Raw genomic sequence first — 11,326 nt, 5'->3', positions numbered from 1 at the left:
TCGCTCATCTCTACACCTAAACCGTGAACACCTGTTCTGTGATTCTCTTTTGTATTTTATCCGTCTGTCTCTCTGTTCAAGTTCCTTCTATTTTGAGCACATACTCACATACTCACAGTATAGAAATTGTCAACCAGTGGTCCCTTACCACTAGGGTTTGTATGGCTATTAGGTAGGGAATTGGAGTTATGGGTGATTTCAGTACTTGTATTACTTGCTCTTCCTTGACAATTATATTGGGGTATTTTGGACCTATCTAACTTACTTCTCACATATCCATATTGTTTTATATTCTCCCTCGTTGACTGTCACATTGTAATTATGTTTTTTGCTTCAATGTATAATAAAGTTATAATGATATTTATATGTGTGGTATAATGAGTAGAGTTGGTTGTGATCCCCTATATGTATATATTGGTCAGAGTGTTCAGACTTTGCACAATTTGTGAGATGTTTAGGGGAGAAGTTATAAAACCAATCATCCTACAATATCATCTGTTGTATTTCAATAACGTCTCAATTTTTTTAATGACTAATAAGCAGAAAGTGATTTAATACAAATTGATTCAGAAAGCAAAAAGTACATTTAGTGGAAATCATTTAATTTACTCCTGTTTTGTCTTAATTAGAACATTTATTTTAAATCTTCACTTACTATTTCTTAGACTTTGCATAACTAAGTGAATGGACATTGGGGCACATTTACCAGGGATCCGTAGACCGCAGTTTCGTTGGGTTTCCCATCTTTTTCCATTTTTCGCCGCATTTAACAGGGGTTTTTGATGCATGCGATCGGATTTTGGCGCAATCGTGCCGACTTTTATGCGACACAAATCTTGGGGCGTTGCCATCGGACAAAACCCGACTGATTCGGACTGAGCGCGGGATTTAACATTCAAAATGGTGTCGCAAGCCATGCACTTACATGCACCGGGAAGAAGAAGGTGAACTTCAAAGGACCTGAGTGGAAGAAGCAACACAAGCAGGAAATTGGATGCACGATCTAAGTGAATCGCGGCAGCTCCGAATCCTCGGCGGACAACGCTCCTTGGGGATCGCAAAGGGATGGGTAAGTAAATGTGCCCCATTATTGGAGAAATGAGCATTTGCATTGAATCTGGCACCGGAGATACAAGCAGCTTAATAGAAAAATAAATGACACTATTCTATCTCTATTATACACTATGAGGAGCTCATCAGCTATAATGTTAAGAGCTCGGTATACTTGAAGCTCTTCAGCTCCCCCCAGTGGTGTCCACTTCATGTGATGTAAATATTGATCCAGCTGCTTTATAAATTTTTGCAGAATCCGTGAAAGCATTTTTACAATCTCAGTAAATTAATTTTGTCATTTTAAGTAACTTCTCTTCATCGGTCAGAGATCCTTTTGGATCTGTGCACTCATATTCCGATAGGTGAAGGGTTTCTATTCCGACCACCCTCTGTAGATTAAGCTCGCACTCCATGGGGCTCACACAACCTCTGAGTGAGTAAGTGGTCACATATCCATCTGTTCAAAAAAATAAGAAGATTTGTCATCAGTTACTTTTGGGAAGATTCTTTGAGATATGGCTACAGTGATCAGTGATGATATACAAGCGTATATCCAAGTAATTGGGGTCTCATTCATCCACCAAGATGAAGGACTGTAAACCAAGCACACTGAAATACTTGCGTGTCCCCCCCTATGACAGGATCTGCTTTTCTTTAAGCTTTTTACAAAAAAGGCTTTATGAAATATGAATGAGCCTAAGGGGCTCCAGGTTCCATTAACCTTTATGGAGCCTGGAGCCTCATAGACTAATTTGCATAATTTTAAAATCCTTAAAAAAAAAAAAAACAGGTCATAAAATACTTAAAGAAGAGCAGATCCTGTCAGGGGGGCACACATCAGTATGTCAGTGTGCTTGGTTTACAACTCTTGACCGTGGTCGTAGATGTCCTTAAAGAGCTGATACGGACATTCTCATACATTATCCATCTCCGGGTTGCTAAAAGAATGTAATAGCAAACTTATTTCAACCCCCACTTTACTCCAACACACCCCCAACGAGGGGGCTACATATAGGCACAAATAGTATATTTAACACTGAAATTTGGGGTTTCAAAGGGATTAGGGCGGCACGGTGGCTGAGTGGGTAGCACTTCTGCTTTGCAGCGCTGGAGTCCTGAGTTCTAATCCCACCCAGGTCAACATCTGTATGTTGACCTGGGTGGGTATGTTGATCTGTATGTCAACATTTGCATGTTCTCTCCGTGTTTGCGTGGGTTTCCTCTGGGTACTCCGGTTTCCTCCAACACTCCAAAACATACAGGTAGGTTGTTTAGATTGTGAGCCCTATGGCGACAGGGACCAATTTGACATGCTTTGTGCAGTGCATAATCTGTAGGCGCAATATAAATAAAGAATTATTAATATTATTTTCGGACTCAAAACTTGCTTCTTGGTAAGTACATCTAAGAGACATTCAAGTATTACACTGCTGAGTGTGACCTCATTATTTCTGGGACTGCTTAGGGGGTCATGATGTTCAGTTAGAGATGGTAATCTTCTTACCGGGGGTATACTATACTTGTGAGTTAACCACAACTTTCTCCACGTCAACTCCTTTGGCCGTCAATCATGTCATGTGACCAACAAAGACGCGTCACCTGACCCAAAACCTTATGTATGTTTCTCTGATGAGACTCACATTGAATCTTATTTAGTTGAGTATTGGTGGAAACATCTGCATAGGTGAATAGGTTTAACGACTACAGTCATAGATGGATCTCTACGTTCCCCGGCATCACTAATGTCTACTCATAACAATTTAGGGCAAATTACCTGGATGCCTGACTGTCCCAGCAAATCTAAAGCATTTGTCACCTTCTTCTTGACATCTAACCATTTCTGTGGGCTCACATCCATCTATAGTGTTTGGTTTATGGCAGCTCGGACATAGTGGTCCCCTGGGCTCTCCAAGATCTGGCACTAAAGAATGATGGGAAAACAAAATATCCAAGGTTAACCTCGATAACACAGTATTTCATAGCAATATCAGTAATGTGACTTATGCATCAAAAAACATAAAAAAATGTTCTACTGGTGCTGACTTGTCCCTTGTGTAGTGGGGATAAACTTGGGCTGGCTGTTAACTGGAGGAAAACCAGGACTGGCTGTATACTGGGGGCAAACTGGGGCTGGCTGTATACTGGGGGCAAACTGGGGCTGGCTGTATACTGGGGGCAAACTGGGGCTGGCTGTATACTGGGGGCAAACTGGGGCTAGCTGTATACTGGGGGCAAACTGGGGCTGGCTGTATACTGGGGGCAAACTGGTGCTGGCTGTATGCTGGGGGCAAACTGAGTCTGTATACTGGGGGCAAACTGGAGCTGGCTGTATGCTGGGGCAAACTGAGTCTGTATACTGGGGACAAACTGGGACTGGCTGAACACTGGGGTGCAAACTGGGGCTGGCTGAACACTGGGGCGCAAACTGGTGATGGCTGTATGCTCGGGCAAACTGAGTCTGTACACTGTAGACAAACTGGGGCTGGATGTATACTGGGGGCAAACTGAGGCTGGCTCTATACTGGGGGCAAACTGAGGCTGGCAGTATACTGGGAGCAAACTTGGGCTGGGTATATACTGGGGGCAAACTGGGTATGGCTCTATACTGGGGGCAAACTGAGGCTGGCAGTATACTGGGGGCAAACTTGGGCTGGGTATATACTGGGGGCAAACTGGGTATGGCTCTATACCGGGGGCAAACTGAGGCTGGCAGTATACTGGGGGCAAACTTGGGCTGGGTATATAGTGGGGTAAACTGGGTATGGCTCTATACCGGGGGCAAACTGAGGCTGGCAGTATACTGGGGGCAAACTTGGGCTGGGTATATAGTGGGGTAAACTGGGGCTGGCTTTATACTGGGGGCTGGCTGTACACTGGGCACAAATTGGTAGCCATGACATTTTAGTGCCTGTAAGTGGCTCCCATTGCGGTCATTCTGTAGTCTTTAAACAGGTTGCTGGAGGTAGACTGTAATAGAGAGGTAGAATACTCACTACTGTATTGCAGTATATTTTATAAATGATCAGATCCCTTATGGTTCAAAAAGAAATTACATGTAAAAAAAAAAAATATGAAAAATAAATAACTACATACATTACACAAAGATAAGAACAAGGACAAAAAAACTAAAACTACAGAGATGTGGAGCAAGAGATAGGAGGAGCCTGCACCGTCCTGCTACCCCCAGAATTATTATAACCGTATTTGCACATATAATGTAAATATATAAATTTGATTTTCGTGCTTCAGGCCAAAAGTATAATTTAAAAAAGTGTCAATTCGACCACACAGAAAAAAAACAAAAAAAAAAAAAAAAGCGCATAAACACTTCAACTAGGACAACTTTGCATTTTCTGAAAATCAACAACATGGAATTCGTATCCTGCTTCCCAGCACATGAGACAAGAAGATTTGGAGGAAATCTACTAAATCCATCATGATAAACCAGCGACACTTAGTCATAGATCCTTATTTGTTATCCATGTTACCTCCTTCTTTAATCAATTGTTTAAATTATGCTAATAAGTTTGAAATGCTCCTAGGGCTTTTCACATAGTCCCCTCCCATGGTCTATCTTTACAGGCTGTTACACTGTACAGGAGCATGTCTTCCCCTCCCCCCTGCTCCCTTTGCACTAACCCCTCCCCCTCTCACAGTGTAATGGACTCTGAAGCTGAAACATTAAGAGCCTCTGGTAACGCTCCCAGAGCCTACCTGGCTCATTAGCATAATTTTTACTGTGACAAATATTATTAAGAAGATAAAGTATTTTAGTTTAAAGATTTCAATCTAATCCTCCCAGGACACCCCCCCCCTTCTTATTCTCTCTACTTACTCTCATAGGATTTGGCGTTACAGAGGTCTGTATCACAGCAGTGGATGTTATACCTAAGAGAGATATTGCAGTTTACCCCTCCGTGAAGTATAGCAGCACATGGCAAACCTTTGGCGCAGCCTTTAAACACTGAGCGATAGATCTTATCTGCAAAAAAAAAAAAATAATAATAATAAACCAGGTGATTATTATAATAACAAAAAATTCTTCTACTTTATTTTCTTCTTATTATTATTTTTTATTTATTCAAGAAAAAAACTTTATTCAACAATCAACATCAACAATGGCATGACATACACATGGCAACAGTATAGCGCCTTATCGGACATGGTGAAACCAAAGCCAAACACAGACGGTGAAATCTGTTTGGTACAAGTACTAACTTGTGCAGTCATATTCGTAACATGAAATAACTGAGGGATAGGGAGAAGAAAGAGAGAAAGAAAGGAGAGTGACGGGGGGATCGGAGAGAGGGATGGGGGTTGGGTAGGAGGTTGAAGGTAGGGATGGGGGTGGGGTATGAGGTAGGGATGGGAAGGGGTGGTTTAGGATAGGGGAGATATCAGGGGGGGGGGGGCAGCCGAAGGGTCGAGAGATGGTGCAGCCTTTCCACATGTTCCTGAGACTTGGAGCACCCGGTACTCAGGAGAGGATAAAAATGATTGTCAGTGCAGCCAGCTATTAGAGAAATGGGTACAGTCTGAAGGTGATTGTGCTATAAGTTCCTCCATTCTGTGTGAGGAGGCCACTTCTGCCATCCATTCAGATATTGGGGCAGATTTACTTACCCGGTCCGTTCGCGATCCAGCGGCGCGTTCTCTGCGGTGGATTTGGGTCCGGCCAGGATTCGCTAAGGCAGTTCCTCGGCCGTCCACCAGGTGGCGCTGCTGCGCTGAAATTCCCCGGAGGCGCGCTGGAATGCCCTGAAATTCACCGGCCTATACCTGGTGAAGGTAAGTGTAATTTTCACGACACTTTTTTTTCTTAAATGCGGCGGTTTTTCCGAATCCGTCGGGTTTTCGTTCAGCCACGCCCCCCGATTTCCGTCGCGTGCATGCCAGCGCCGATGCGCCACAATCCGATCGCGTGCGCCAAAATCCCGGGGCAATTCAGGTACAATCGGCGCAAATCGGAAACATTCGGGTAACACGGCAGGAAAACGTGAATCGGGCCCTTAGTAAATGACCCCCATTGTGTGTGTGAGGGGTGGGGATGTGAACACTATCTCCTTTGAATTACTGTCTTGGCGGCTTGAAGAAGGTGGCGTGTGAGGGACTTCTTGTATTTGTGAGTTGGCATGTCAAACATGAATAAGAGAGTCACTTCAGGGGTGTGGGGTAGCATGGTGCCTGTGATGCTATTGATGCAGGTGAAACCCGTGGACCGGAAGTTGCTGAGTTGTGGGCAGGACTACCAAATGTTGGTCATAGTGCCACTGCTGGCTCTGCATCACCAGAAGAAATCAGGGACCTCTGGATACCATAGATGCAGTTGCGCAGGCACTCTTTACCACCTGTAGGGGATCTTGTTACAGGTCTCTTAGTATCTGGTGGCGATTGCAGATCTCTGAGTGAGGCAGAAACATTTTGGCCTCTGTGGTTGGGAGAAATGCGTGCTCAGCTTAGCCTCACAGGTAGCGCAGTATGGGGGGAGCGAAGATGTGCGTGTGGCTATTAGCAGTTTGTAAATGAAGGATATGGCAAGGGGTGTGGGGTTGGGGTCCAGACATGCCTTTTTGACGTTGGAGAAGGTTGCGACAAGTTGTTAGGGTTCTTAATGGTGTCGTATAAATGTTTGTGTTGGTTGTATTGGAGGTAGAGTGTAAGAGTGGGTGTCTCGTGGGGTAGTAGGAATTGTATGGGTTGAAGTGCAGATCCCGCCAGCACTTCTAGGAATCTAAGTGGGTTATTGTGAGGGCGGGCTAAAAATGAGCCTTTGGTGTTTTCTGGTGGGAATGCAGGGTTGTCTATAATCCGGTAGAGGTTTGGTCCAGTTCATCTTAAGGCTCGGATAGTGTGGGCCGTGGTAAAGGAGAGGGAGTTGGGGTCATGGGAGGATGAGGTGAGGGTCCAAGGGAGAATTGTGAGGTCTCTGGTTGAGACCTCCTGTGCCAGTACTACCCAAGTTTTAGAGGTCTTGGCGTGGAAAAAGTCCAGGACCCTGGAATAGGCTGCTGACAAGTAAAAGAGGCGACAGTCGAGTAGGCCAATTCCTCATATGTCTTAGGGGCAAGTCAGGGTGTCCCTTTAGATTCTAGGGTGTCTATTGGACCAGATGAAGAACCCAAAGCATTTTCGGACCCTCATCGAGAAGGAGCGGGGTATGAAGATCGGGATAATCTGCACAAGGTAGAGCAATCATGGCAGCAGGGTTATTTTGAAGATGTTAAGTCGTCCGAACCAGGAAATTTCTATCTTTTTTCAGGAGGCTGAACATTTGTATTCCGTCCCGGCAATCTGGACTCCCTTAATGTCAGGATTGTTCCGAATCGCAGCCAGGAGGTGCTCCATTACCAGTACATATAGGAGTGGGGATAGGGGGCAATCTTGGCCGGTGATATTTTGTATGGGGAGTGAATCGGAGAGGCTACCATTGATTTTAATTCTGGCCAAGGGATAGGATAGAGGGAAAGGATTTTGGCTCTGAAGTTTGGGCCTAATCCTAGGAGAGGGTCAGTCTAAGGGAGGGCCAGGAGATTCTATCGAAAGCCTTTTTCGGCATCTAGGGAGCAAATCATTGCAGGTGTCCAGTGTGACTGGGCACAATGCATAATGTCCAATATTTTGAAGGTATTGTCTAGGACAGTGATGGCGAACCTTTAGAGACCGAGTGCCCAAACTACAACAAAGACCCACTTATTTATCGCAACGTGCCAACACAGAAATTTAATTTGTGATTTATACTCCCATCTCTGTCACAGCTTTCATTGATACCAGGACCCTGAGGACACCAATAAAGCAGAAAATAGTCCCAGGTAGAGCTGTCACTTCAAAATAGCTCTGTGCACAGCAAGTCCTGTGCTGTCTGAGACTGCAGGAAGATACCTGGAGTCATCTCTGGTGATGGCCTGAGTGCCCACAGAAAGGGCTCCGAGTGCCGACTCTGGCTAGGTTAGTCATCACTGGTCTAGGACCTCTCTGCTTGGCACAAATTCCACCTGGTCTCTGTTGATGAAATTCGGCAATAGTGGGTTTAGTCTGTTAGCTAGGAGCTTTGCAAAAATCTTTAGGTCTACATTAAGTTAGGACGTTGAGATAGGACGTAATTGGAACATGCGGGATGACAACAACATAAGCAGATGTGGACTGTGCCGGGAAGGGGGAGTCAGGAGACTGTATTAAAGGCCATTATTAGTATTGGGTTCAGTTCTTGTAAAAAGTGTTTAAAGAATTTGCCTGTGAATCCATCTTGCCTGGGCTTTTACCTCCCAGTAGGTTTTTGACCACCTGAGCAATTCTGAAGGAGTCAATGGTTCCTCCAACTCAATGATAGAGCTTGCCGAGTGTGTGTTAAATGGTGTGTGCAAAGGGGCGACATGAGGTCTGGTCCTGGGGCGGAACGAGTAGGTTTTACAGTGATGTGCAGAAGGAAAGAAAGGTGTCCACTATTTATGTGGTGGTGTGTACCCCTTTATTCTGGGTGGATTTAGTGTTGGGATTGTCCTATGCGACTCCTGAGGGTTTTAGCGGGCAAGCAGCCACATTTGTTGCCGTACTCATTAAAGCTGCTACGACAGATCTGTAACATTCCTCCATAGGCTCTTTCTAATAGGCGATTGACCTCTAGCCTAGCCCCCTGCAGGTCATTTCTTATTATTTTAATTACAGATAATAAAATATTTTAGAACTACACCTCGCTCTCGTCCCTGAAAGCAATGACTAATGTTCTTCATAGACAGAACATCGAAGATTCCAGAAAAGCAGAAAATGATACTCACAATATTTACACCACTCGGAGATAGTTACACACCGGTCTCCCTTCGTACAGTTCACTATTTCAGGCTCACAGGTGACATTGTTCTTAGCACGGCAGGAGTAGCACTGGAGAGCAGCGGCTGCAATTACAACACATCTACAATAATATTCCATATAAAGTCACCAGAACATGGACAATATCTGAGAGGCAAATATAAAAGGCAAAAACTTGTAAAGATAAAATCTCAGTGATAGTAGTGGTGGTTGGTATGATTGTATGAATGTATGATTCCTGATGAATGATTTTGAAATGAATTTAACCCCTTCCCAACATTTGACGTAATAGTACTCAGGGCCGGCTCCAGGTTTTAGTGGGCCCCTGGGCGACAGAGCCTTAGTGGGCCCCTCCGTGGGCCGCCCTCCAGTGACCACACTGCCCCCCCTCCCCTGCGGACACACTGACCCCCTCACCCCCCTGCGGACACACTGAACCCTCTCCCCCTACGGACACACTGAACCCCCCCTCCCCCTGCGGACACACTGAACCCCCCCCCTGCCGACACACAGACCCCCTACCTCCCCCAGCGGACACACTGAACCCCCCCCTCCGGACACACTGAACCCCCCTTCCAGACACACTGAATCCCCTCTGCTTACACAATGACCCCCCCTGCTGACACAATGACCCCCTCCCTCCCCCCTCTCCCTGATGACACACTGACCCCCTCCCTCCCCCCTCTCCCTGCAGACACGCTGAACCCCCCCTCCGGACACACTGAACTCCCCCTGCTGACACAATGACCTCCCTGATATGACACACTGACCCCCTCCCTCCCCCTGCAGACACACTGAACCCCCCCCACACTCTGGGAAAGAAAAAAGAATTCACCTTTCCTGGTTCCCCCGGAGCAGCGCCTGCAGCTGTCTTCGGCCTGGGCCTCCCGTACGCGCCGGCTCTGAAGCCGGCACACGTGATCCAATGACGTCATCATGTGCGCCGGCTTCAGAGCCGTCGCATACCCTGTGGAGCGCTGCATCGTGGGAACCGGGACAGGTGAGTTTTAGATTCTGCCTCTATGCTGCGCTCCCGACCAGCGCAGCATAGAGGCAGAAAAGCGATCGATCCGGATGGTGATCTATTGTACCAGTGTCTTATAGCGACACTGCTACAATTGATCCGGGGGCCCGAGTGGGCCCCTCCAGTACCCCGGGGCCCCGGCACTTGCCCGGGTTGGCCGGGTGCTGGCGCCGGGCCTAATAGTACTGCATCGTGGGAGGTGCGTTCCCGCAAAATGCAGTACTATTACGTCATGCTTCTGGCACCGCCTCCTGAATGGAGCCGGCGCCAGAAGCTGCAGGTGTCAGCTATATATTATAGCCGACGCCTGCCTCTAACACCCGCGATCGGAGACTTTGCAGCAGAAATCGAGACTCATCAGACCAGGCAACGTTTTTCCAATCTTCTACTGTCCAATTTCTGCCTCAGTTTCCTGTTGTTAGCTGAAAGGAGTGGCACCCGGTGTGGTCTTCTGATGCTGTAGCCCATCTGCCTCAAAGTTCGACGTTCTGTGCGTTCAGAGATGCTCTTCTGCCTACCTTGGTTGTAACAGGTGGCGATTTGAGTCACTGTTGCCTTTCTATCAGCTCGAACCAGTCTGCCCATTCTCCTCTGACCTCTGGCATCAACAAGGCATTTCCGCCCACAGAACTGCCGCTCACTGGATGTTTTTTCTTTTTCGGACCATTCTCTGTAAACCCTAGAGATGGTTGTGCGTGAAAATCCCAGTAGATCAGCAGTTTCTGAAATACTCAGACCAGCCCTTCTGGTACCAACAACCATGCCACGTTCACAGGCCACAAATCCCCTTTCTTCCCCATACTGATGCTCGGTTTGAACTGCAGGAGATTGTCTTAACCATGTCTACATGCCTAAATGCACTGAGTTGCCGCCATGTGATTGGCTGATTAGAAATTAAGTGTTAACGAGCAGTTGGACAGGTGTACCTAATAAAGTGGCCGGTGAGTGTATATATATATATATATATATACTTACAACTAATGCCATTTTGTTTCAGTAAACCTTTATACAATAAAACTAATATAATTATAAAATATAATGTATAAATATGTAAAATAAATCCTCCATGCCCAATGAATTCTAGGATCATTTTCAAGATCTTTGCGGCTAAATTATAAGACACAAGACATAAACAACTCTGAGAAGATACTCACCGATGGAGAGTGAGAAGGAAATGAGGAAGATGCTTATTATAACAGGATTCATCTCTGTTATCGTGGATGATCTTGCACTTCTGAGACTTCTTGAATGAGTAACCTCACGGTGGAGGATTGGCATATATATAGAGCCTATGGCTGGGGGTGGAGGAGGAGATGAGCTCATGTAGAGTCTCTGTTCAATTTCCATATATTTGCTTGTAGTCAACGATCAACAGTTTTTATGCCAAATGGAGGCTGCACTGAGGGTATTTGTTTAGCCTCGGAAGCCAAATCATCTAATTAATGA

At 45.9% G+C, this 11,326-nt stretch overlaps 1 protein-coding gene across 1 annotated transcript in view; it reads right to left on the bottom strand.

The window, feature by feature from the left end:
* Positions 1 to 468: 468 nt before the first annotated feature.
* The window catches only part of LOC140065311 (phospholipase A2 inhibitor and Ly6/PLAUR domain-containing protein-like), a 33,759-nt gene continuing 22,901 nt past the window's right edge, over positions 469 to 11,326 (bottom strand). The window contains exons 2-6 of the mRNA XM_072112907.1: positions 11,035 to 11,315; positions 8,826 to 8,942; positions 4,889 to 5,035; positions 2,828 to 2,974; positions 469 to 1,510 (exon numbers count right to left, since the gene is read on the bottom strand). Of these exons, the coding sequence (XP_071969008.1) occupies positions 1,332 to 1,510; positions 2,828 to 2,974; positions 4,889 to 5,035; positions 8,826 to 8,942; positions 11,035 to 11,227 (783 nt within the window). The 5' untranslated portion in view covers positions 11,228 to 11,315 and the 3' untranslated portion in view covers positions 469 to 1,331. The remainder of the gene's footprint in view (positions 1,511 to 2,827; positions 2,975 to 4,888; positions 5,036 to 8,825; positions 8,943 to 11,034; positions 11,316 to 11,326) is intronic.

This window comes from Engystomops pustulosus, chromosome 6 (assembly GCF_040894005.1).
Source record: "Engystomops pustulosus chromosome 6, aEngPut4.maternal, whole genome shotgun sequence".
In the NCBI taxonomy this organism is placed as follows: domain Eukaryota; kingdom Metazoa; phylum Chordata; class Amphibia; order Anura; family Leptodactylidae; genus Engystomops; species Engystomops pustulosus.
This window is presented reverse-complemented; position numbering and strand designations above follow the sequence as displayed.